The sequence below is a fragment of the Chelonia mydas genome, chromosome 8 (assembly GCF_015237465.2).
Source record: "Chelonia mydas isolate rCheMyd1 chromosome 8, rCheMyd1.pri.v2, whole genome shotgun sequence".
Taxonomy (NCBI): domain Eukaryota; kingdom Metazoa; phylum Chordata; order Testudines; family Cheloniidae; genus Chelonia; species Chelonia mydas.
In genome coordinates, this window is record NC_057854.1 from 62,550,053 (window position 1) to 62,577,451 (window position 27,399).

Below are 27,399 nucleotides of genomic sequence, written 5' to 3' on the forward strand. Positions count from 1 at the left end.
CTTCTTCCACAGAAGAAAAAGAACATTTGAATGTAATGCCGGGTATATAGCAGAAAATGACAACAAGAGAATTGAGTGTACTTCTTCAGGATGGTCTCCTGTACCCAGATGCATTCGTAAGTGAGCTTTAAATAAGGTTAACTTCTTCTATATTGTCCTTCAAAGAGAGATACATTGCAGTTTTTATAGTACTCGAGATGTACTGAAATACTTACCCATTGTACATGGGCTGTATGCTGCTTATTTACTTTCATTATATACACCAGTCTTGGAACAGAACAGTCACAAAGGGCACTCACCTCAGTCAACCCCCTTTTTCAGAATTCTCAGCAAAACACCAACGCCAAGTTCCCAGGAAGCAACTCTGCAACACGGATCAGCTGTAATTACAGAGATGAAGGTAGAGGGCAAACTCTCTTACTGTTTGCCACAGCTCCCCCACCAAATGAGCTGCATCACAAAAACGAAGAACAATATGTGTAAAAAGTAAAAGTTTTGTTATCTGGCATGTTGGGAGAATGGGGGGTGCAAGTTCATCAAAAATTCCGGTTAACTAAGAGCTATAGTTACCCATGGAATACCAATTTTCAAAGAATTAGAATACAATAAAATGTATTGTATAAAGTATAGTCGTAGTAGTACAGCACTGCAGAGAGCTTGGCTTCTTGAAGCACTTAGGTGTATACAGGTAACGTTTTCTATACAGTAGGTTATCTTATGACACTGTACATCACTATGGGCAGCGCATGGCCTACACTCAGATCACTAAAAATACACTTTATACTAAAACTATACTGAACATAATTTAGTTTTTGATGATTTAGAAGGCACTTCAAGATCTTGCAGGGCCTCAGGGTCATCATTAATATCAATTATAATTGTAGATGTAGAGAAGATTGGGCTGAATCTGTAATGGCCCTATGATACACCCTGGAAGCTGCTTTTTGAAAATAACTGGCTGGTAACGGGGGACAGCAGCCAATGGGAGCTTCGGGGAAGGTACCCACAGGTGAGGGCAGTGCACGGAGTCCTCTGCACCCCTCTCCCCCAAAGCCTGCGGGGATGTGGTGCCCGCCCCTTCTGGGAGCGGTGCGGGGCCAGGGCAGGCAGGGAGTCTGCCCTGGCCCCAGGGCACGCTGGTGCCACCCCAGAGCCGCTCATGGTAAGCGGCGCCGGGCCGAAGCCCGCACCCAGAACCCTTCCTGGACCCCAACCCCCTACCCTGAGGCCCCCACCCGCACTCCTCCCTGCACCCCTGCCCTGAGCCACCTCATACACCTTGCACCCCTTCTCTACCCCAACCCTTGGCCCTGAGCCTCTTCCTGCACACCACACCCTCTCCAACACCCCATGCTCCCTCCCGCACCCCATCCCTCTGCCCTACATTCTTGGCCCTGCATGCAATTTCCTCACCCAGATGTGGCCCTCGGGCCAAAAAGTTTGCCGGCCCCAGCTTACAGCCTTGTCAGCAAATGGTGGATTCCACATCCATATGGAAGCATTCTCTGATACAGCAATTTCATAACAATTTCATAGCATCAACCAGAACTGAAATTATCCATCCCACTTCTCCAAATTGTCACAACACCTGCTCCAGAGTGACCAAAACTGATACAGTAACGATAGCAGAAAATTATACACACTCAGTACATATATGATTCTTTGAATATCATTACACTTCACTTTGTACGACTTTCCATTACATTTACACTGTTATGCCATACAGTTTCTTAACTAGTTTTGTCACCTTTTAGGGATAATGCAATATATGTGTACACTGATAATATCACAAACACAATCTAAAAGAAAAATTAGGACTGCACAAAAATTAGCCAAAAACATGTACAAAATTAGACAAAATAGTGCTATTATAAAAATAAAACTAATGTAGCACCTATATTTTGGTGAGTAGGTTGACAGCAAGATACTATAGAAGGGATTAAACAAAACAAAATATGGAATGAAATTTTTCAAAGCCAGTGAGAGGATTTAGCTACATCATTCCCATTAATTTATGGGATGTTTATATGGCTAAAACCCTGTCTAGATTTGAAAAATCTTAACCATAGATTTTAAATGAAAAAACAACATACTTTAGAGCACTATTGTCATTGTATTTGCCTTTAAGTACTACAGGTAATGTGCAGCATTACCTCGTCTAGCATTATTGAACAGATTCAATCCTAATCCTTCAAAAAACTTGAGTAAATCAAGCAACTATTTTAGAGAAGAGAGCTCCTTCTCTGCACTTTATCAGTATTATTGTTTATTATTTGTATTGTAATAGCCCCACTCAGGTTCAGAGCTGTGTTATGCTAGGCACTGTACAAACGTATAGAAAGATAGTCTCCAGGAGCATTGCATAAACTCTAATAATTTAATGTACTTGGTAGTTACATTTGGATGCTCTTCCTGTTTTAAAAGGGAATTTGCTCATTAGTGGGAATTTTCCATTTGCCTTCACTTAGTCAAGCCAAAGTTACAAAACACAGATAATGTCCAGTTTATGCTGTAAATTGCAACCATGTTCGTACTCAGTTTAGAGAACAACCATGTTTTAATCAAGGACCCTGAGAATAGGTGTATTTTAAGAGTCAACAGAGTTTTTGTCTGCTCATGTTTCCAGTACTTTCATATGAGCTATAATTAACTTTGAGTTTCTGTCAGTGACTTAATTAGATCTAGAGAATCTGGGGTAATGTTTTCAGAAACACCTACGTGAGTTAAAGCCTAAGTCCCAATTTCAAAGTGACTTCGACACCTCGGCTCCTAACTACCACTGAAAGCCAATGGGACTCTGGGTCCTGAGTGCGTAAGTCACTGTAGAAAGTCCAGGTGCTTTAAAAACAATTTTACCCTGTTCAAAAAATGCTTAAAGTCTTCAAAAAAAAATTTCATAGACATTTCAAAAATTTTCAAATAGACTTGTCATAAAAATCACAAGCTTTTTCACAAAATATTTTGTGCTTTTTGAGAAAACAAATGTCAAAAATTTATTTTTCTAAATTGACTAGCTCTACTAATAATGCATTGCTAACTATTATGGTAGTACAATATGTTGTATACAGTCCACCATGAATTCCTGTATATTATCTGCAATAATTCTCAGGGTGACCCTACCAGCACCCCCACAAGCAACATGGACATCTCACAGGTGTGTGAGTCTAGGGACAACAAGGAGGATTATATGGTGGATGAGGAAGAGGAGGAGAAGGAGAGACAGGCGAGCAGTGGATCAATTCTCCCTGAGATCCAGGAAATATTTTTAACCCTGGAGCTCTGTGGGTCGCAGGACAGCATGGTGGTCCACCATGATGCCAGGGAAGGCACCTCTGATGAGTACACATTTAAAAGAAAAGTCCAGTTAAACTTTAGTGGGCACACACGTTCAGTGGTATTGCATGTTTACTGTGAAGAAAAAGCGAGGTGCTGCGGTTCTTTGCTTACAAGAGGCAGCTCCAGCTATGCAGAGGGTGGCCCCTGGAAAAGACTGTTTATGTGGACTGGGATAGCCCGGGAATCCTCCATGGATATCTCTAGGAAACTTTCATGGAGGTACTCTGCAATCCTTTGCAGAAGATTTCTGGGCAGGGCAGTCTTATTTCTTCCACCATGGTAGGACACTTTCCCATGCAACTCCTGAATTAATGCTGGCATCATTGCAGTACACAGCATAAGGACAGACACTTGCAGCATCTCCTTCCTTTCCACCTCTGCTACCCGCAGGAGACTGATATCGCATAGGGTTGCCTAGGGGAAACAGGGGAAGTTCTCATTAAAAGTCCTCTTACATGGGGAAAAAAAAGGGGGGGGCATGTAGACCCACCTCTCACACACACATTCTGGATCGCCAAACCACATGGCCACGAATGTGCCTTTACGGTGCTTGGCATAGGTCGGCAAGTAGTTTAAAGTGGCTGATAGGGGGCTGGGGCTCCACGTGAGAGAGTCCGCAATTTCGGAGTGAAAAACATTCCCCCCCTCCCCGTTTGTAAACAGCTTCCCATGGTGCTATGTGGAAGGGCCATTGTTCGACTAGCTACTTCTGCTCCTCACATGAGCCTGCCATAACTTCATTAAAAGTGCAGTCACCCATGACTCGCAGGTGGGGGTGGGGGGAAGGGGGCGCTACTCACTGGAGCAGCAAACAGCACAGTGAACAGTTATGGATTCTGATTATGTTATGGCTTGCACCTAGTGTAATAAGGGTTTTCTTTTAAAGAAAACGGCCTTGCTAGGGAAACATTTTATTCATGTACAGTGGCTCCTTTATTTTTTCCCCTTTCTGAAAGCTGGAGATGTGTCCTTCGGTGGGTCATCAACACCTGAAAACAGACTTTCAGTGATTAGAATGGAGGAGAAAGAGAACGTGGAAGGACATGTTTACCGAGATAACGAACACCTCTGGGACAACTGACGCAGAGCTGAGAGCATGGAGGATTTCAGTGTCCAAAAAGTTAGAAAATGGACATGGAAAGCAGGAAAGTTTCCAATGAGCAAGAGCGTGTGGTGCAGGATGAGATGCTTCGGATTATCAGGGACCAAGCAGACATGTTGAGGCATCTGGTTGAACTGCAGGAACAGAAGCAAGAGGGTTGAGTCCCTCTGCAGACCCTGGTGGACAGCCAGCCAGCATCACCTGGGCCAGAATCACCCTCCTGCAAGCGTTCCATGAGGCATGGGCAAAAAGTCCATTATCCCTTTCGCTTAAATCAGGGGGAGAGGGTACAAGGAACAGAAGGGGCCCATTCACCCACCTTTGATAGTCTGGAATGAGGTGATATGTTACACAGCTGAAAATGTTTTTCACTTTCCAACCTCTTTTCCCCAAGGTTACCTTTTCTTTCTGCTCTCCTTCTTTACTTATGTTTGTTAAATAAAGTAAATGGATTCGAGAAATAAATGTTCTTTACTGAGTGGAAGCAGCGAGCTTGGGCGGGGGTTTGGCTTTACAGGGACAGGGATACAAGCCAGGTGAAGGTTTGGGAAAGCACAATGCAGACAAGCAGTTCACATTACTGTGACTCATTACTGAAAAGGCTTTTCAAAGCCTCGCTGTACTCTTCTTGGTGCCATGGTGTCTGACTGCTCAAAAATGGCTTCCACGTGACCTGTCTTAACTGCCCATCCCTGCAGAAAATTTCCCCCTATTTTTCCACAGATATTATGGAGCACACAGCAGGCAGCTATAACCATGGAGATGTTCTCCTCCCTATGGTTCAACCTTGTTAGTAGATTTCTCGGTGCCCTTTTAAACAACCAAAGGCACATTCAACCACCATTCTGCACTTGCTGAGCCTATAGTTGAATGGTTCCTTACTGCTGTCCAGACGTCCAGTCTATGGCTTCATGAGCCTTGGGGTAGGCTGGGTCCCCCAGGATAACTATAGGAATCTCAATATCGTCAATGTCAATTTTGTGGTCTGGAAAGAAAGTCCCAGATTGCAGCTTTTTGAACAGACCTGAGTTCAAGGAAGCGTGCGTCATGAGCCTTTCCCGACCATCCTAGTTGATATCAGTGAAACTCCCCATGATCCACCAGCACTTGCAACACCATTGAAAAGTGTTGCACCTTTCGGTTTATGTACCCTTTGGAAAGGTGGTCTGGTGCCAAGATGGGGATATGCGTACCATCTATCACCCTACCACAATTAGGGAACCCCATCGCGGCAAAACCATCCCCTATGTCCTGCACATTTCCCAGACTCACTACCCTTCATAACAGAAGTTGATTAATGGCCCTGCACATTTGGAGCACAGCAGCTCCATTGGTTGATTTACCTACTCCAAATTGATTCCCCGCTGACCGGTAACTGTCTAGCATTGCAAGCTTCCAAATAGCGATTGCCACTCACTTCTCCACAGTCTGAGCAGCTCTTATTTTTGTGTTGCTGAACTGCAGGGCAGGGGAAAGCTCTGCACAAAGTTCCTGGCAGGTGGCCTTCCGCACTCGAAAGTTCTGCAGCCGCTGCTCATCATCCCATACCTGCCAAATGATCCGATCCGACCAGCCAGTGCTTGTTTCACAGGACCAGTAGCAGCGCTCAACATAGTGCAGCTGCTCTGACTGCCAGCAGCAACTGTGAATTGTTTTTTTAATGGCTTGAAGAAGGGCTGCTTGCAGGACATTGCTATGTTCCGCGCGGTGGACCCTACCTTGGCTCTGGAAATACTGCAGGAGAAGGCGCAAGGTGTTTGAGATGCTCACAGCAAGAATGCACAGGTGAGCGGGCTCCATGCTTCTGGGGTTATGGCATGCGTGTGGCAGTTTTAAGGCGCGAAAACCACGTGGTTGTTTGCCGCTGATGTGAGGGAGGAAGTACAGTGCATCGTGGGATATTGACGTAATGTTCCCATTCTTCCCTGAGACAATGTTTTGGTCCCATGAGGCATGCACAAACTTCCTGAAACACACTGCGGCAAGTTGCCCTTTGGGATAGCCACCCACGATGCACTGCTTTGTGCATCGATCCAGGCGCTACTAGTGAGGACGCGCTCCAGAGAGACAATGAGCATGGTGTGGCCAAGCACAATCGACTTCATTAATTCGGGGGCTCGAGCTCAAATTAGATAAAGTCGACTTAGGGCTTGTCTACACCACAAAATTAAGTCACTTGCAGCCCTAGCAGCCTCCAGGATTCTATTTTTGTCCAACATCAGACAAACTGGCAGCATTTCCTAGTTTATCCATTTTTCCAGATTTATGCATGGGGATTGTATTGCACGAAGGCTCAAAATGATATCACAAACACAGAATCCAAACACATCTAGCCCTCACTTGGTTTTCCAGAGTTTCTAGTCTTCCCCCCTCCTCCTCTTATTCAGAGGTTTTTGCATTTGTTGAGGTTTCATTTCCACAGATATTTATTGGCCTTAATCACAGTCTCCATGTACCTCAAATGCGGTTCAACCCTAGTAACCTGAGGATAAAACCACTCACTATACTGAGTCCACCTTTTCTTCCACAGAGGACACAAATTTTGTAAACCATTGAGTTAAACATGTAGGGCAAAAATCATTTCCTTTGGAGTCCCCTTTCTCTTCTGCTACAGGATTAAGTTAATTAGAGAGAGACTCACTAGGACAAGCTCAGCACACTGGTCTGACATTTTCTTTAGCAGTCTCCCACTGACCCAAAAATTCTACAGTTTGTTTAAAGTTTCTTTCTGAGCACAAAAGTCAGGTCTATGTAATCTGCATTCACTTATGGCACTGCAGATCAAGAAGACATCATCTCTATGTAGAGAGAGAGAAACTAAACCAACTCTCATTGCAATAAGTACTTTATTCAGACTCTTAATTGTTCTGCAAAAGTAATTCATAGTAAATAGCCAAAAGTCATTTCTTTAGGATGTCAAATTATTTCTGCAATTTAAAAAGTATTTGGTCAGTGTTTTCTTCCTATTAGCATATAAACAGATTTATGGTTTAATTATTAAATCAGTCCTATTTTTCAAACTAGTGAACTTCATTTAGATTAATAGTAGCTTTAATAAAATTAGCATTCTTTAGCTGGATTACAAAGCAACAGTTTTATATAAATGCAAATACTTACCAATGCATTCTGGCTTGGGTGACCATTTCCCATATTCACAGACTGTTTGTTTAAGTTTCTTGACATCTGAATTACATCTGTATTTTACAACATCTTTGTGATAGAATCTCTTTTGAAAATTGTAAACCGATAAAAATCCGATATTCTCAAGATTCCTTGGAAGTGCACATTTGACAGATGGATCTAAATAAAACCCAACACAAAAATTAAAATATGTTATAGATCAAAGAACCTGTCAAGTAAATATGCATTTAAAGAGATTCCATCAACTTGAAGATGTGTCTACATGAAAATTTTGTACCTACTATTGTTACAAGTAATGTCCAAGATTATTAGCAGAAGGAGATCAAAGGAAAAGCATGTTTTCTCCAGTGTTTATAGTTTGTGTGCTTTTAACAATAGCAGATGAGATATTTTCGAACAGAAGGTGATTTTTTTAAGTTAACAGTGTCCCTTTAAATGTGTGAAAGAACAACCAAATTTTAATTTGATTTTTTCTTCTGCTATTTTTCAAACCCTATCACTGTGTAGAGAAATGTACCACCATCAGCAGATTATTTCAAACAATCAGTATCCAAGAAAGGAGTACGTGTCTTAAAGTTGATGTGCTGAACCGGGCCTTGTGCCTTTAATTAGGAGTTTCTGGGAGTTATAATGAAGGCTTCTCTGATGAAGTGGGTTTTAGCCCACGAAAGCTTATGCTCAAATAGATTTTTTAGTCTCTAAGGTGCCACAAGTACTCCTCGTTCTTTTTGCTGATACAGACTAACATGGCTACCACTCTGAAACCTGTCAGATAATTGTGCAAGCTAAGCAAACTGACCACTGGGTTGAATACAGGATACAATTTTCCAAAGCTCCTTAGTGACTTACTTACTTTCTTGGTTTTGTAAATATGCAAATCTTATTTTAGTGCAATTACCTGATTTTCATAGTCCATATACTATCTTATAGTAGCCTGTGAAACTGAAAGAAAGAATTAGAAGAAAAGGCCACAAAAGTAGTTCCAGTATGAAAAGACCGGCTTCAGACATACAGGAGGTCAGAGGGTGGGATTAATCTCTCACATCCTGGAAATGTTTTTGAGGTTATTGGAAAATTCCATAAAGCAAACAAATAAATAAACAAACCCACTGTATAGCCCCTTACATCCTAAAAGTCCCAGGGATGCTACAAAGTTGCCTGTTATTGGAAAGATACATTGAAACAAGGGGTCAAACTGTTTTGAAACTCCAGAACAAATTTAGACCCCAGGGCTGTGAAGACTTACTTATGTGCTACATTTACACACTGAGTACCCCTTTGAGTTCAGTAGGACTATTCAAGGTACGTCAAGTTAAACTAATGCCTAAGTCTTTGCAAACTAGGAGCCATAGTAGAGAAAATCCAGCATGAAACCAATACGGGAGCTATGCCAGGTGGAGAACGGTTCTCCAAATAATTAGAAACGGTGCAGGTAGAGCTGCCTAAATTAAGATTGTCCAACTCTTCACACTAGAACTTTGTTAAACTTAAACTGTTCAGGCTGAAATTTGTTATGCTACGCGCGATGATTCTGTACAACTTATGAATTCTGATTGATATGATGATGTCATTATGAAGTTATTAGTATGAAAAGTGTTAGTAAAAATGGTTCTGCCTTTTCTAAGAATGAAGTAAATGAAAAACACATTCTTTTGCCCATGTTAATGAGTTGGTTGTAAGAATGTTTTTAGAAGCTTTAGCTCCTCCATACTTTGAGGCATGGATTTCAAATTTGGCAAGAGGGGACATCCTGGCATCAGAGATGTGCCTTTTGCTGTTCCTGGGAAATACTGCCTAAATATGGCCAATGTATGAACCTTTGAATAATTTCAGCTCACACGAGCTCAAAAGACAACTGAAATTTCTGAAGATTCTGTCAGCACTGAACATGCTCCATGTCCTTAGAGCTCCTATGAGTGACCAGACTGTGCACGTGCCATCTCCACAAAGTGAGTGAACACACTGCATTCAGCAGCGATAGGAGCGGAGCAGGACTTTCCATACAATTACTGCTCCAGTTTGCTGTAGTCCTGTTGGGATCCAGAACTGAGAGCAGGAAGATTGTCTTCCCTTGCGCTCTTAATGTTAACTTACAGTGCTCAAGTAGTGAGGAGAATAAGGAAGCAGCCTGATTTAGTATGCAGGGGGTGAGAAACGGAGGGTTGGTGGGGTACAGGGAGAGGGGTTTGCAGAGTCAGAGTGTGAGGAAATGCACTTGGGGGTGGGAGACAGTGGTGGAAGGGGGGACAACATCTGGGAGGATGGGAGTAGAGGGAGAGGAAGTGTTTTGGCAAGGTATAGGAACAGATGGTGTTGGATAGGAACAGAAGGGGATGGGGCAGGAGCTGGAGGATGAAGGTTACCTATTCAATCTTAATTTGGCTCCCTTGTGATTATGCATTAAATTACAATCTTTGATTACATGATCACATACTTTTTTCATCCCACTTCAGTCCAAAGGACGGACCTGGTCGGAGGATGAATTAGGGTTGTATAGTAAAAGAGACTGTGGTCTTAGGAACCTTGTTTCAACTCTTCACACTAGAAGGCTGGTAAAGAATGAGGTAGGAAATTTCCTGAAGAGGAGGGATTGTCTCATTGTTCAAGAAGTTGAATGCTGACCAAGAGAATTGGACTGTATCCCTGACTCTGTAAAAGAATTATTATATGGTGCTAGCCAAGCCAATTAAATGTTCACAGTTGACCACAAGACATCTAGGGCCAGATTTGTAGAACTGCTGAGCACTCATGCCTGTAACTGAAGTCAATGGGAGCTGTGCTTTTAACATACAGTGTGCTATAAAACGGCTAGAATTGTGTGGAAAGTTAGAGCCTAGGTGTCTCATTTGGTATTAGTGGACGCTTTTGACAATTTTAGCCCTAATGTCTGTATTTCAGTTTCCTACCTGTGAAATGGAAATAATTCCCCATTATCTCACAGGATTGTTGCGAGAACACATGTATTAATGTTTGTGGAGTGCTCAAATACTGTGATGAGAAACACAGAAACATCCAGCAGGAAATTAGTAGTTTTCTATTCAGTGCAGGGTTTGAATGGTGTGCAGTAAATAAGGCCGTGGCCACATAATGAATGTAGAGGATTAAAAGGAATGTTGAATAACTTCTCATTCACTGAATGAGGCTGGGGTTTTGTGGAAAATATAGTATATTGTTCATCTGATTAAAGACTATAACATAACACATGTCCAGGAAGGCAGAATTAAAGATACATGGACAACCTTCAGTTGTGTATTTCCTAACTTTTGAGTGCTTGACTTTGCAACCTTGATGTTATATTAATATAATTGTTTGTGGATACAATATCCACATTATTCATCTATATTTATGAAAATACTATTAAACTCTATACATCTTTAAATAAAATGAAGTTACATTGATGTTTAAAGTGTTATCTAACAACAGTTTACCAGCACATGAAGGTAAAGATGTCCATTCTCCACTAAGACATTTTATGATATTTGTCCCAACAATTTCAAGGTTTCCTTCACAGCCATACTCCACTGAATCACCATGAAAATATTGGTTCTGGTTTACATTGATAGCACTCCCTCTGACAATACTGGGGGGTGGTACACACAGTTTTTCCTCTTCTGTAGGGTAAAGAACATAAATGATCCATATTATAGTTTTGTCACATTTACAGATATATCATAAAAGAAATTTAATGCAAATATTAAAATCACTATTTTAGGCCCTGATCTTGTTCCTATTCTATATTCTTTGATCCAATCATTTTAAATCTCAGGTTGCAGTCATATTTCCTGGCTTCCCTCAAGCTCAGCTTCTCATCTTCCAATCTGCAGCAAAACCAGCGCTAAAATAATTTCCCTCCCTTCCTGCTGTGACCACATCACTGCTCTCTGGATGCTTTCCTTTGCTGGCTCTCTTTGACTGCAACAAATTCAGGTTCCTTACTCTCACTTCCAAGGCTCAGCACAATCTCATTACTACCTGTCTTTTTGCCCCATATTGCCTACCCGCACCTACCTACATTCATCACAAAATCTCCTGGCTAGCTGCTTTTTTTTCCTCTCATTTCACTTTTAGTTTATACTTAATTTCATGTCCCCCCCTACACCTAGGATTCCTTATCGCTTATTATGCGCTACCCAACCTTCCCTCCCTCTATTAAATTGCTCCTTACAACACACTCCCCCAGGAAGCATTCCATTACTGATCTGCACAAATATCCTTTTCCACACCTCTTTGCCTTTCAACCGTTTTTGTCCGTGCGCCTAAGATTCTCTATAAATAGGTAACATTCATAGTATCTCTTTATTTTATGAAAAGATCTGTAATTATTTCCTGGAGCTGCAGGTCTTCACTGCTGCTGAATCCAAACAAAAAACTATCTGATTTCCAAATAAACTGCAAGAGCAAGAAAATACTATAGTTTTGTGCATTTATTTTTAATTCTTAAAATTATAAGAATTAATATGCATACCAAATGCCTCCCTCAAGGTACGAGTAGTAAACTAGCCATATAGCACTCATAAATAATATTATTGCAGTACCAAGGAGCCCCAGTTATGGACCAGGACCCCATTTTGCTAGCATGGTACAAACACAGAACCAAAGAGCTTACAATTTTCCTAATCAACCTTCGTTCCAGATCCTGCAAATTACAGTTGGTCCCTGGGTAGCATATTAGGCAGCGAGGTAATAAACATACTTTGTCACAGGGTATCCCTTCACTTACTGTGTGAATACTGCTACCTAGCTACAAACACACAGCCTGTTTCTCTCTCACCACATGTGCTTTTAGTTTTCAGTATACAACTGGAAAAGCGTTCCACACAGCTTTCTCTCCTCTCCCTTCACTTCCTAGTTCCTCCCAGATATATCTTCCCATTTACTGAATAAATTGCCTCATTAGCCCAACAATTGCCGCCCAAGTAATCCCTAAGAGAAACTGCTTAATCGACTTCAATTAAGGCTGGAGTCTTTCCAGTGCTACCTCACTAAAGAATGCAGCTGTCACAAACTTTCACAGGTCTGATTCCATCCCACAGAGGGCTATGGTACCGAAACTTTGCACACCAGCCAGCATGTTACACCTCATTGTGTATAGTTTTCTAATCTTAAGAGTGAAAAATCTATAGTTTACCAATGCAAACGGGTGAAGATGACCATTCTCCATCAACACATTCTATATTCTTTGATCCGATCATTTTAAATCTGAGGTTGCAGTCATATTCCACTGAGTCACCATGCTGATATTTCTCATGAAGTTCACTGATAATATTCCCATTGGTAATGCTGGGTGGTGGCCCACAATCTTTGATTTCCACTAGAACAAAAAGAATATCTGAATATTTAGTATAATATTAGGCACAACTAGAAATACTCTATAATCAACATGGATGAAAACAAATTCACTCCTGCAAGTGGAGAAATGTGACACAAATGTCTTAGTGAGTGACCACACATCTCTGGAGATTTGGATTCAAATGCTGATTTAGGTCACAAGTGGAAACGATTTTGCAGGGCTCATCCTAGTCTCACTCCACACAATTAGTAGGTTCTACTCCAGGATAGAAGAGCAAGGAGTGAGATGGTTTTTGGACTGGGTAGAAAAACACCAGTATAGATATGTGATAGATGTTTACATAACACCTCCCCGTACTATAAATAATTAGCTTGCATTGTTAGTACCTGTGATAAATGAGGTGGGGGGTAACTCCCTTTAATGGACACCCAGCCAGTCAGTAGCTATAGGATCCTCCTGAGCAGCTGAACCCTAACTGCCTGAACTGTAAAGGGTTAAGAGAAGCTTAACCTGAGTTGGCACCTGATCAGGGGAATCAATAGGGAGGCTGTACCCTTTCAAATTGGAAAAATGAGTGGGGGTTCTTTGTCTTTCAGGCTGGAGAGAGGGGAAGGCAGCAACATGCTGTAAACTTTAAGCCAGGTATGGAAAATCATCAGCATCATACCTAGAAATGCCTCATTTGGAACCAACCCCAGATATGTAAGTAGCACAGGAAAAGTAGATGCGATTAGGAACCTTTGATTGTTTTGGTTTGTGGATTCCTCTGTGCTAACCCCAGGTGCTTTTGTTTTGCTTGTAACCTTTAAACTGAACTCCAAGAAAGTTATTTTTGGTGTTTAATCCCTAAAGCCTGAGTTTTCAGATGTTTCTTTCTTTTTTAATAAAATTTACTTTTTTTAAAATAATCCTTTGATTCCAAAGTCCTTAGACAAGGGGTTGGTCCGTGCTCATGTCTGATTGGTATTTTATTCTCCAGCCTCCCCAAGAAAGGAGGTGAAGAGGCTTGGGGGGATATTTTGGGGGGGAAAGGGTTTCCAAGTGACCCTTCCCTGAATATTTGTGAAAATCACTTGGTGATGGCAGCAACATCTGTCCAAGGCAGAAGACTGTGCCTTGGAAGAGTTTTAACCTAAGCTGGTAGAAGATAAGTTTAGGGGGTCTTTCATGCGGGTCCCCACATCTGTACCCTAGAGTTCAGATTTGGGGGGGTATACCCTGACAGTACCCTACTTTAAACAATGAGGCATGATCTGGATAATTTAGAAAGGAAATAGGGGTATGCACTAAGGTTATCTTATGCCCCTCGCCTACAACACAGAGGGACTAGGTAGGCACAGCCTATCCTTTTCTGGATCAGATATATTGTAATTTTTAACCATTGCTATGAAAAGTCTGAGTAGACTTTTATATGTGTAAATTTTACCTGTCCATTTTCAGACAACAGGCCTCTCCACTATGCAAAGCTAAGAATAATAGGATGAAATTAAGAAAGGGAAGAAACATCCTAACTGTGAGATATGAGGTTCAGGAATAGTTTCCCACTGTAAATGGTGAAAACTCAGTTAGTCAGGGCATTTAGAACTAGACAATGAAAATGTGCTGAAGGCAACAGTCCCTGCATTAGCAGGGGGACAGATGAATGATTTGACTTGGAGGAGAGGTTACAATACAGAAGAAGCCCACCCCAAGATTAAGAGTATTCAAGAGTCAGATGAATTACTATTCTCCCTTTTCAATAACCTGAGAGTAAATATTTACCTTGACATGTCGGAGGTGCTGGGGACCATCCAAAATAATAACACTGAGCAGAGTCCAGTCCTACTCTGGTGTAACGTTTTGCACAGGAAAATGTCATCACGTCTCCATTAAGATATTTGTCCTTCTTGGGAAAAGCCTCTCCATGGGCCAGCATCACCATTTCACATTCTATTGCTAAAGATGGCAGTGAGGGAAGGAAAGAAAATATCACAATGTGACAACTACACCTATGGAAAAGGATTCAATAATTTCGCTTATAGGAATAAAATAATTTAGGGTCTGATTACGAGCCTGTTGAAATCAATGGAAAGGCTCCCATTGTGAGGACCAAGGCTTTGATTATCAGCAAGAAGAAAAGTCCTGGTGAGGATAGACTGGGAATCTCTCTAAAAGTATAAGATTCCCATCTCAGGTGGGGAAGAAAAGAAGACAAGGAGGCAAAACAAAATGAATAAAAACAAGCTGCAGGGCATAATATGATATTTGTCAGAAGGCAAATGATGAACCTTAATAAATGAGGGTTTGAATTTTCATCATCTTTCCCCCACGTTCTATCTTCAATTATAAATAATTTTGCAGGAAACTTTAAAAACAGACCATTTTCACTGACCTGGGGCTTCACTCAGCAAAATTATATTTGGTGAACTGTAAATAATAAGCTGATGAAGTTAACCTTTCAAACTGCAGTATTTTCCATCAGGCCTTTAGATTTCCCTGTTACAATAAAATCTTAATGCAGATATTAAAATAAGTATTTCTTAATTTAGTAAAAATTCTGTTTGCTTGAGTTGATTCAAGCACTCTAACTAGCTAACATACAAGTTACTAATTCTCGAAAAATCCACTGACTATGGCAAGTAAAACCATAACACGTCCCCCAGTCTAAAACAGCCATACACCCTCGGCCCCCACTCCAGGCCCTGGTGTTTCTGTACAGATACTTCAGCTCCATAAAAGGGACTGGGCTTCCTGAAGCCTGCTCAGGAACACCTTATGATTCCAGATGGGGACTGACCACAACTATTAGGGTTCAAGAGACACAGTACTTGATGCTTCCAATAGCCCAAAGAGAATTTTCTCTTGCTGTGGTCTTGGTACATCTCTACCACTTCCCACACTACCTATATCATCTGTAAAAACAGTCTATGAAATGAAGTTGGAGGGATACAACAAACAGATGTCACACTGTGCACCATCAATAATGTCACCCACATAGTTTATTCCAAATTTTCAAAGAAAGCCAGGAAATGGGAAATGAGGTTGATATTTTAATCTTAATCTATGAAGAACACTGTTTCCTTGGGATTGCTGACTAAATGGGATTAATGATTCTTGACTACCCTGGGAGCCATCAATTTTTTCCACCCAATCATTATTCACAATGTAACCTGCACCTAAATCATATTTATTTAAATTATTAAATGAAACCGCTACAAAACCCATTCAAAGAAACACATTCTGCAGTGTAGACGTTTCATTAGTACAAAAAAAAATAGCTTACCAAAACATTGGGGCTCTGGAGTCCATCCATTTATGCTACATATTGTGTGACCCCTTGAGATTTTATTTAATGTTTGGTATCCATCTGCACATTCATATTCCAGTATGTCTTCAGGCAAAAACACCATTTTGCTGGTGTTGAAATGAATATGCTCAAAAGCAGGCATTCTACCTGTCTCTACAGAATTAGAGAAAGATTAGTTATTTTTATTAACTAGATACTCTGACAGCCTAAAGTATCCTCATTATATGTACTTTGTGTATGTCAACCTTATTAATTGCATATTTTTAAAAACTTAAAAATGTAAAATGTTTCAATGCCACACCAAAACAGAGTATTCTACACAAAGTGTTGCACATTACATCTGTTGCATTTGTCTTTAGAAATATGTGGAAGTAAAAGAAGAGGATTCTTAGACTCAAAAGTCAGGTACAGAAGAGATCATTTTGAGCATTTAATTTGAGACCTGATTTTGTAGGCTTCCCTCTATGCTAGTCCCACAAATGTCTTCTCAGACCTGTTTGTTCTTGACAATCTATTGTGATAGTGACTCAGGTTTTCCCCTTGAGAGTCAACTCTAATGCTCTTACTATAAAGAATATCTTCCTAACATCTATCCTAACTTTTCCTTACTTATAGTGAGGCCACTGGGTTTTTTTTTCTTACCTTCTGACACTGAATAATTCCCTTCCTTCAGTTGCTGTACTGGATATTGTTACTGTGGCTGTTCCCGTTGTAGTCATGCTTCCCTCAGCCATCTATGGGGATGTCTGCATTGCAGCTCGGAGTGAGCCTCCCAGCCCAGGTCGACAGACTCACACTAGCGGGGCTTGAGCTAGAGTACTAAAAATACCAGTGTGGACATTGGGGCTTGTGCTGGAGCTCAGGCTCTTAAGCCTACCCACCCCCTAGGCTTCAGGCTGCAAGAGTTACACTAAGAGCTAAACTCTCCAGGATGGGGAAGCCAGGGCACAGATTTTCTGATCTTACCAGTTAGGCACAACAGGGAACCAGAGTAGGGGAGGGAGCAAAGGTGATTTTAAGCCAATCTTCTGCCTTCCAGATCCTCAGACTGATCCACCCTCTTCAAGCTACCTTGTGCTGGCTACCTATGGCCCCAAGGGCTCACTCCAGCAGCCAGTGACCCCTGCAGTGCAAGGACACCCCAGTAATGTCCCTTTTCCCTAGCCAACTCCTCCATGGCTGGGGGGAACTCTCACTAGCTAGTTAAATTGATTTCTGGCTGTTTTGTGCAGCCAGAGCAATGCCAAGTGGATGGAGCAAGAAGCAAATTTGGCTTTGTATGTATAAAAGGGTTAGGGATGGAAATACACGTACAGCCTTACATACGATGTTCTAACTGCATTTAACAACATTGGCCCTTATATTGACCCGTTTTATCCCATTTGAAGGTCTAGTCCTTGTTTACTAACCAAATTACGGTCATGCACGGTCATGCTCACTGTCTGTATTTCCAACATCATGACCTACATGAACACCACAAAAGCCAGAAACATTTCCCCACTGAATTCCATATGAGTCATATGGTGCAGAAAGCTCCTGCAGAAATGGGGGGATTATTCTTGGCTGGAAATATGGGAAAATGAGGCACTCATCCGAAAAACGGTCTATTCCTTCATTGCACGAAGTTTGTATCCTGATTTGTTTTGAAGCTTCCCAGTTTGCTAAAGCTCCGGCAGGTGCTATCACAAGGGACACCACTTTGTAGAGCCAGAACTGTCAGCAGCTTCAAGTTCATGTATTTCCACAGGCAGCCACCGTAGAGGGGATTCTCATAGTCATGGTAGCTATGCTGATTATGTTATAATTGTACCCTTGCTCTGTGAAACAGAATGGGCCTCATCTTGAAAACTAATTATAAGTGAGTTCTTTCAGTCACAAAGGTGATAGTAATAGACGGAATAACCAGGAGATAAGGTATCCTGGAATAAAAGGAATGCCCTAAACTTCACTTGGGCTGGGCTAATACTGTAAGTCATTATTTCATGAAAGTGGGAGATTTAGTTCTCCACCATTAAAACCATACTTCCCCGGCCTGGAGAAAAGGGACATTTAAGATACCTAAGGTGATAACAATCAGAAGAAAGTTTTGAAACCTTTCTACTCTGGTGTTTTACATAAAATACATCTCCTTATGATTTAAATACAGATCAGACAATGGCAGTAAGTTATTTTGTTTATGACGGTAACACCTCCCCAAACAATAGATTAGTTAAAATAAGGAAAAACAGTTACAATTAAGGGAAAATCCAGTAAGGAGCCATGTGACAAAAATTAGAGAGATTCAATCATTAAACTACTCACTGATGCATTCTGGAAAAGGACTCCATCCTTCTTCAAGACATTGTATCTCCCCTGTCTCATTTCCTTCTGGAGTCGTGTAACCAATCTGACACCTAAGTGTTGCTTTTTCATTTAAATCAAACCTGTTCTTTGTTTCATAGAAATAACCATGAGGTACCTCTGTCCTTCCACATATTTCTAAAGCAGGGAGAAAATGACATTACTTCAAGAAAAAAATACTGTTAATTAACACGTGTTTTATAAATGTAAGGTGACCATGAGGAGAGATGCACGTGAAATTAAATGGAGTAATGCCATTTAAAAACTCCTTGAACAATTCACTTCATTCCTTCACATTGTTCTGACTTTATGGAGACCAGGTGGGATGTCAGTAGGGAAGGATAAAGGTCATCGCACCTTATTGCTTCCCAGCTCTCATAATTTCTGATAGTGTCTTAAGTTGGCTGGAAGGAAATGAACATTTTGATTTTGACACTAATAGCTCTTATTTTTTGGCAATTCTTTTGTTTGTTTGTGGACAAGTAATTCCGTAAAGAAACTTTGTATTGTTAATGTACTTGACAAGAAGGGGCTTGTACATTTAATTCAATTTAATTCAATGCAATTCAAAGGAACAGTGCTGTTAGCAGGGTATTATCCCTTAAAGGCACTTACTCAGCTTTGGAATTAACTCTCTGCCTGAATTTTCTGACCTTCAGGATACACTACACAGCTCATCTGTTTTCCCAGGCAATTGACAAAAATAGAGATATGGAGGAAAGAAGGCTTTGAAGCAGAATGGACGATGAGTTTGTATGGCTCAATTTTCTTATGGTATTGCTGACTAGAATTACAACCTGTATTTGAAATTGTATATGGGATATCTTTATTGATTTCCAGGCCCCAGGGGCACTGGACAAATTGTGCAAATTGCCCCACAGAAGAAGGGGAGGCAGAAAGAGAAGGTAGGGCCATAGCTTTAACCCACTTTGAAACACCCAGAAGTGTTAGTCAGGCATAGTCAGAGGAACATGCTGCACCATCCTAACATGTATATACTACACTGTGGCAGGGCATCTGGAGGACAGTCTGGAGCTTACAGCCAAGATAGCCTGGGTTCAATCCAGAAGCACCCTGCCCTGCCCCTGGAGCTGGGCTATATAATTAGGGAAAGGAAGCTAAACAATGGAAAGGGGACCTGAAACCATGCTGGCTACTGTAGGTGGCAGGTCACTACCCTGACCAGAGCCCTAGAGACTTTGTTTATCGGACTATACATTTGGTTGCTCTGAAGTCTCAAGGGCCTTATGAACTAGATGAAGTGATTCCTCCCCTGACATGACATGACATGACACCTAAGGAATAGGAGAAAGCCAGCCTGCCTCCTAGAACACCAAGAAGCAGTAGGAAGTCTGATAGCCAGGGTCAGTTTGGAGGCCTTCTTAAAGAGGACACTTTTTTTTTTGTTAGTTAGGTTTTGGCCTCCCGCTTGATGGACCCTGTACAAATGGTGTAGTCAGCAGGGTTCCATGTGAGCCCCCTACCCTCAAGAAGGGTCATGGATGGAATACTCTGATTATTCCTTCAACATAACAGACAGTGGGAGATTGGAGCTGGTGGTTTCTGGAGGCGCAGCATGCAGCCCAGCCATACCCACAGGACACACAGCTGGTGGAGCATGAGAGGAATTGCCCATATCAAGAATCACAGCTGGTGTCCCAACAGCCTCAAGAAGAGATGCAAATAGTCACCCCACAACAAGAGGTGCTATGTGCAGAGCAGGAGCAGAACCACCAGCTTCAGACAGACATGGCCAGACTGCTCACCCAGCAAACTGCAGGGAGAAGATACCAGCCATAGTAAATCTTCCGAGCCTCACCCTGACCAAGCTGAGTGGTGATGACCCAGAGACCTATTTGATCACTTTGGAGAAGGTCTGGGAAAGGAGTACTGGATAGTGTGACTTGCTTCTACCTCACCAGCAAGACACAAATGGCCTGTGAGTAACACAAGTGGCTGAGTGAGGATAGGGCATAGTCATATACCACACTAAAGATGAGCATAAGGGACTGGTTTGGCATCTACTTGGAAATATATCATCAGAGTTTGGGGGATGAACCATTTTCTGCCAGAGTGCACCCATGTGGTGTGGCCCAATGACTCCAGGATATGGTTGCCTAGTGGCTGATTCCAGAGACCGAGACTATGGGGGAACTAATGGACGGTATTGTTCTGGAACAATATCTGTAGATGATCCAGCTGCAGTACAAGCCTGGATCCAGCATTTCTGTCTGACATGTTTAGCAGTGGCCATGGAAATGACTGAGAGGTTCCAGAAGGCCAAATCACCCACAAATGGGCAGGCGTGGACAGGAACAGCAGCAGCAGGAAATGGCACAAATGCCCACACAGAGGGTCAGCTCAGAGCCACTGAAATTCTGGACTGAGGCCCACCCACAACAGCAGCACAGACAGAAAGGATCAGCCCTCACAAATCTCAAGTTGTCTGAAGCATACCACTTTTTGTCTAGGGAGGTTGGGTGGTGTGTTATCACTGTGAGGACCTGGGATACATTTGGCATGAATGATCCCTTATGAAGTGTGACTATCTGGGATGCTACTTTGATTAGTCTAGGGAAGTGAACAACGAATCCATAGGCCATCACAGTACCTTATGTAACACAAACAAAAATAGGGCCAAACACCGTGGAGCATTTGATAGATTCAGACTGTGGGCAGACCAGCTCCAACACTACCTAGTTTCATTGTAGGCCTTAAATCAGGGACATCCCATCCAGGTGTCATGTAGCCACGGTGATGTGCAAACATACCTGACAGCCTTAATGATCCTGCGTGTGGTGAACCAGATGGACCAGCTCCAGATAGAAGTGACTGATCATCTATCCTGGTCAGTGATCCTGGGACGGGACTGAAAACATCTTCTGGCTCTTTTGGGAGGAGACTCCGTCCCATCTTTCCCTGAAACCCTGAAGTGGCAAGGAGGAATGCACTCAGCAGATACCTGGGATCTAGCCCTGTTGCCCAGTCAGACCTTTGAAATTCCTCAGAAGACCTGAAAGCCACGGAACCAATGGTGGAGGGCTGGAAAGGTTTGGCAAGTCTGGGTCTGTCCCAGAAGTGACTCCACAGAACCTGAAGGTGACCATGGGGGCAGACCTTAGAGAGTAGACCTCCTAACAACACAAACCCCTTTGTTCTGCTGGGCCCCTCTCCTGGTCATAATCTTTCACTCTAGATTACAGTGTGCTGGGTAACATCTTTGACACTGAGGTGGCCTAACACGAGGACCAACTGTCCAGGGGTTTTGATTTGTTTCTTGGCCAGACTGTACAAATAGGTAGCAAATATCTGCCTCCTGTCCTGACTGCCAGACACTAGCCATTTGCTATGCAGCAGGGGTTATGCCTTCACCATTGCCATGTGGCACCATATTTAGACAATGTCATAATCTACAGTTAGGACTGGTCCACCCATCTCTGGGACTTGGCCATAGTCCTACAGTTACTGCGAGATGTCAATCTGATGGTGAACCCAAGAAACTGCAAAATGGGAAGGCAAAAGATTAAATAGAACAGCTAGTTGATAAAGTGGATACCATTAATGAAGGCTCCTTGGAACCCACAAGGGGAGAGGCAATTCTTGGCTGAGTCCAAGGTGGGGCACAGGATCTGGTCCAAGTGGTGAATTTACCTTAGCACTCGGTAATAGCGACAATAATGTAATTAAATTTAACATTCTTGTAGGGGGGGAAATACCAAAGACACCCACCATACTAGCATTTAACTTCAAAAAGGGGAACTACACAAAAATGAGGAAGCTAGTTAGGCAGAAATTAAAAGTAACAGTGAAAAGGGTGAAAAGCCTGCAAACCGCATGGAAACTCCTTTAAAACACCATAATAAAGGCTCATGCTAAAGGTATACACCCAAATTAAAAAAAAAAGCAGTAAGAAGATTAAAAAAAAAATGTCACTAAGGCTAAACAGAGTAAAAAGAGGCAACTGGAGGCAAAAAGTCATACTTTAAAACTGAAAGTCAAATCCTATTGAGGAAAATAGAAAGGAGCATAAATTAAGGAACATTAAATTGCAGAACTACTAACTGTGGTATGTAACCTATCACTTAAATCAGCCTCTATACCAGATGACTGGAAGATAGCTAATGAAACACTGTTTTTTGGTTTTTTTTTTAAAAAGGCTCTAGAGGGAATCCTGTTAATTACAGGCTGGTAAGCCTAACTTCAGGACCAGACAAATTGGTTGAAACCATAGTCAAGAACTGAATTGTCAGACACATAGATGAACATATGTAGGGGAAGACTGAACACAGATTTTGTAAAGGGAAATAATTCCTCACCAATGTATTAGATTTCTTTGAGGGTATCAACAAGCATGTGGACAGGGTGATTCAGTGAATATAGTGTACTTGAACTTTCAGAAAGCCTTTTGACAAGGTCCCACATCAAAGGCTCTCAAGCAAAGTAAACAGCCATGGGATAAAAGGAAAGGTCCTTTCCTGGATCAGAGTAACAGCCATGTTAGTCTGTATTGGCAAAAAGAAAAGGAGTACTTGTGGCACCTTAGAGACTAACCAGTTTATTTGAGCATAAGCTTTCGTGAGCTGCATCCGATGAAGTGAGCTGTAGCTCACGAAAGCTTATGCTCAAATAAATTGGTTAGTCTCTAAGGTGCCACAAGTACTCCTTTTCTTTTTCCTGGATCAGTAACTGGTTAAAACATAGGAAATAAAGGGTAGAAATAAATGGTCAGATTTCACTATATAAAGAGGAAAAAAGCAGGGTCTCTCAAGGACCTGTGCTGTTCAACCTATTCATAAATGATCTGGAAAATGGGGTAAACAGTGAGGTGGCAAAGTTTGTAGATGATACTAAGTGACTCAAGATAGTTAAGTCCAAAGCTGGCAGCAAAGAGTTACAAAGGGATCTGACAAAACTGGGTGACTGAGCAACAAAATGACAGATGAAATTCAAAGTTGAGAAGTGCATAGTAAAGCACATTGGAAAACATAATCCCAACTATTCATAGAAAATGATGGGTTCTAAATTAGCTGTTACTACTAAAGAAAGAGGTCTTGGAGTCAACATAGATAGTTCTCTGAAAACATCTGCTCAATGTGCAGTGGCAGTCAAAAAAGCTAACTGAATTATTGGAACCATTAGGAAAGGGATAGATAATAAGATAGAAAATATCATAATGCCACTATATAAACCCATGATACCCCCACATCTTGAATACTGCATGCAGTTCTGGTTGCCCCATCTCAAAAAAGATATATTAGAATTGGAAAAGGTACAGAGAAGGGCAACAAAAATGATTAGGGATATGGAACAGCTTCCACATGAGGAAAGATTAAAAAGACTGGAACTGTTCATCTTGGAAAAGAATGACTGAGGGGGGAATATAATAGAGGTCTATAAAATCACGAATGGGGTAGAGAAAGTGAATAGGTAAGTTTTATTTACCCCTTCCCTAACACAAAAACCAAGGGTCACCCAATTACATTAATAGGCAGTAAGCTTAAAATAAACATAAGGAAGTACTTCTTCACACAATGCACAGTCAACCCACGGAACTCGTTGCTGGAGGATATTGTGAAAGTAAAACAGGGTTTATAAGAGAATTAGAGGGTAGGTCCATCAATGGCTATTACCCAAGATGGTCAGGGATGCAACCCCTTTGGGGTTGGAACAATTTTTATAGTTGGGTGCCAAAAGCCATTGAACAAAACTGTAAACCCTGTGCATGATGAAAACCACTTAAAGACAGGGGGTGCTGCTGCAACCTCAGCATCCCTAGTTCAAGTTACCCCATGCTCTGGTTGTCCCTACACCTCTGACTGCCAGAAGCTGGCACAGGACAACAGGAGATGGATCATTTGGTAATTGCCCTGTTCTGTTCATTCCCTTTGAACCATCTGGCACTGTCCACTGTCAGAAGACAGGATATGGGGCTAGATGGACCATTAGTTTGATGCAATATGGCCATGTTTATCGGCCAACATACCTGTTCCAAGCATCAAAAAAACAGGTATGTCCTTCCTGGGCCCAGTCAGATATTATGGACAGTTTGTGCTAATTTTTGCCTCACTGGCAGCACTTCTCATAGACCTTATCGAAAAGTCAGCCTCAAGACAGATTGGAGTCACCTCAGTGAGACCAGGTGTCTCAGGAGATGAAGAGAATTCTCTGCAGTAAATGCTTTCTGCACAGCCCCGACTTCACACGGGAGTTTATTTTACAGACCAATGCCTCAAAGTGAGCACTGGGTGTGGTCCTTTCCCAACTGTTCCAAGGTCACTAATACATGAATAGGAAGTCCCTAGACAAAGAGATGTGGTACTCTGCCCTCAAAAAGATTCTTGCCCATCCACTGGGCCATGAGGGTGCTAGTACACTACCTGTTCGGTACCCTGTTTATCTTGATCACTGATCCTATAGCTCTGCACTAGCTCCATATGATGAAATGCCCATGTCAGTTCTGAGCAGTAGAACACTGTCCAGGAAAGGAACATCATAACACTGATTTCTGTTCTCTGACTGAGGAAGATGTAGGCACAATTATTGAGTGCACCCATGGATCTAGTCAGAGCGGGGTAGATATGTGATGAGGTATACTACCCTTTACGGGACAGTCTGGTGCTTACAACCAAGACAACCTGGGTGTAAACACGGGCTGCTACAGATTGCAGGCCCATTAGTCTTTAGGTCACTAGCCTGACTAGGGCCCTAGAGACTTTGCATATCTGACTATAAGTTTTGTTGCTCTGACTCAAGGCTCAGAGATCTCAAGGGCCGTAAGAATGGGTTAAGCGGTTCCTCCCCAAGCTGACACCTAAGGGAAAGGGAGAATAAGCCAGCCTGCCTCCTAGAACAATAAGGAAGCACTAGGAATTCTGCCAGAAGGGATCAGTTTGGAGGGTTGGTTTTTTAAAGGGGACACACATTTTTGTTAGTTTGGTTTTAGCCTCCCCCTCCAGGATCCTATACACACACACTGTTCCTGACTGATAGGGGGCTGGGGGAGGGATTGGGCTTCCAAACAGCAGAGAGGGTCTGGATGAGGAAGGCTGAGGGTCACAACAACATGATCGTACAGTTACTCAGGTCAAGAATAAACATTCTCATGATAAGTCATCTGCTAGAATTGGTATTATAACACTAGCTTATAGAAATCAAAGGATTTATTGGGACACTGCAAGTAGTAACTCCAGCACAAACAGGCAGAGCTAAAACTCCTTACTAATGCCCTGATCAGATATAACAACATATTAGAAACAAAAACAAAAAAGCAACAACTTTGCACTAAGATAAAGATACAGCACCACCTATGGTTGGAGGTTCTATCTATACTAATCACTACTCTATTTTTGTATTTCTCTTAAGCAGAACATGATCATGTTTTGGCAGTATTTTAGCCAGGAGCCTGAAAGAACAAAAATGCTGCTTATTGTTCAAGATACATCTTGGAGTGGGCATCCAGTTATTCTTTGTGCATGTAACTTTTGCTTGCTGATTTTCGGGGACATATTCATGATCACACACATACGAAATTTCATCACCTTCTTTGTAGTATTTCTGCCATAGAATTAGGAATCTACCATTTGATAACCAAATGGGAGAACACTTTTCTAAAGGAAAAAGGTTTAGTATGGTTAGCAGTTGGACAGCAAGTATTTAAACTGGGGTGGGGGGGAATGAGATCCTTTGGCTTTCCACTTTCTGTCAAGCCTACCATTCTGTGCACCAGGTCTTCTATGCTTCAGATCCCTCATTAAAATTCACCTCTTTCACTGTCGCATCCTATGTCATTCTGACCACCAATGTCTCTAAACCTACTGATCTTGTACTGGAACAGCTATGCTGTGCATTATGTTGACCTGAATTTGACTGTAAACTCTTTGGGGAATGGATCTTGTCCTTATTTGTGCTTTGTGAAGACCCATACATGCCCACAGCTCTATTTAATTAACAACACTGCACCAGGTTGTGGTGACCCCCACTTCTCTCTCCTAACTTTTCATGGGAAGTAGCTATTCCTATCCGCAATTTATAACTAATCTAATGGAGATTTTCCTTTAGTTTTCAAAGGGTAGAATAAAAGATTTCAAACATCAAGACTTCAAAAATGAGCACTTTACACATTGGGGGCTGGAGGAGTAAAATCTCATAATATTTCTGCCACTTCTAACATAAAAAATAGAATAATCTGTACTTTCAAAACCCATACAGGGCCAATTAGTGTACATTCCCCTCGCCTACTATACGTGATCAGAATTTCAGTTTTGAAATTAGTTAGAATTGTCTGTGATGAGTAGTGGGGAAAGCAGGGCTGGAGACTCTATGAGGGGCCAGGGAGCAGGGCTGGACAGACAGTAAGACATTATACATGCTCTATGGAAAAAAAAATATTCATAGCAGATGGAGAAAACTTGGGTGTAGGTAACAGATTTCTCCAACTGGAACGCAAAGTTTTCCACTTAGAAGTGGATCTGGCTTTGTAAAAAGCTTTGTGCACAAGCCTGGGAAATCTTAGATATTGGCTAAAGACTTTATGGAACAGCTGTGATGCTTTTAGGTCTCTCAGACTCCCCTGGTCTGCGCCCAACCTCTGAATTACTTTCCAGCCCAGAGCCAATTCTCCAGGTACTAAGTGTGTTCCCTACACATACCAGTTCCCAGAATATGCTGAGGAATAGATCTGGACAGGGAACCGTTTTCCTATTTCACATTAAGACAAAACCTGAGACCTTTTGAAAATTTTCATAAAAAATATGAGAGAGAGAGAGAGAGAGAGAGAGAGAGAGAGAGAGATGCTCATCCCAGAAGAGCCAAGTGGTAGGGCACTTACATAGTAAGTGAGAGACCAAGGTCAAGTCCCTGCTTTGCCATTCTCCCACATCCCAGCTAAGTGATCTAATCACTGCC

General features: G+C 41.9%; 1 protein-coding gene across 1 annotated transcript in view; it reads right to left on the reverse strand.

Annotated features, from left to right (window-relative positions):
- The window catches only part of LOC119566992 (complement receptor type 1-like), a 207,535-nt gene that overhangs the window by 50,471 nt on the left and 129,665 nt on the right, over nt 1-27,399 (reverse strand). The window contains 8 exon segments of the mRNA XM_043520786.1: nt 7,556-7,738; nt 11,008-11,190; nt 12,708-12,890; nt 14,631-14,804; nt 16,132-16,308; nt 18,457-18,633; nt 21,267-21,422; nt 25,923-26,102. Of these exon segments, the coding sequence (XP_043376721.1) occupies nt 7,556-7,738; nt 11,008-11,190; nt 12,708-12,890; nt 14,631-14,804; nt 16,132-16,308; nt 18,457-18,633; nt 21,267-21,422; nt 25,923-26,102 (1,413 nt within the window).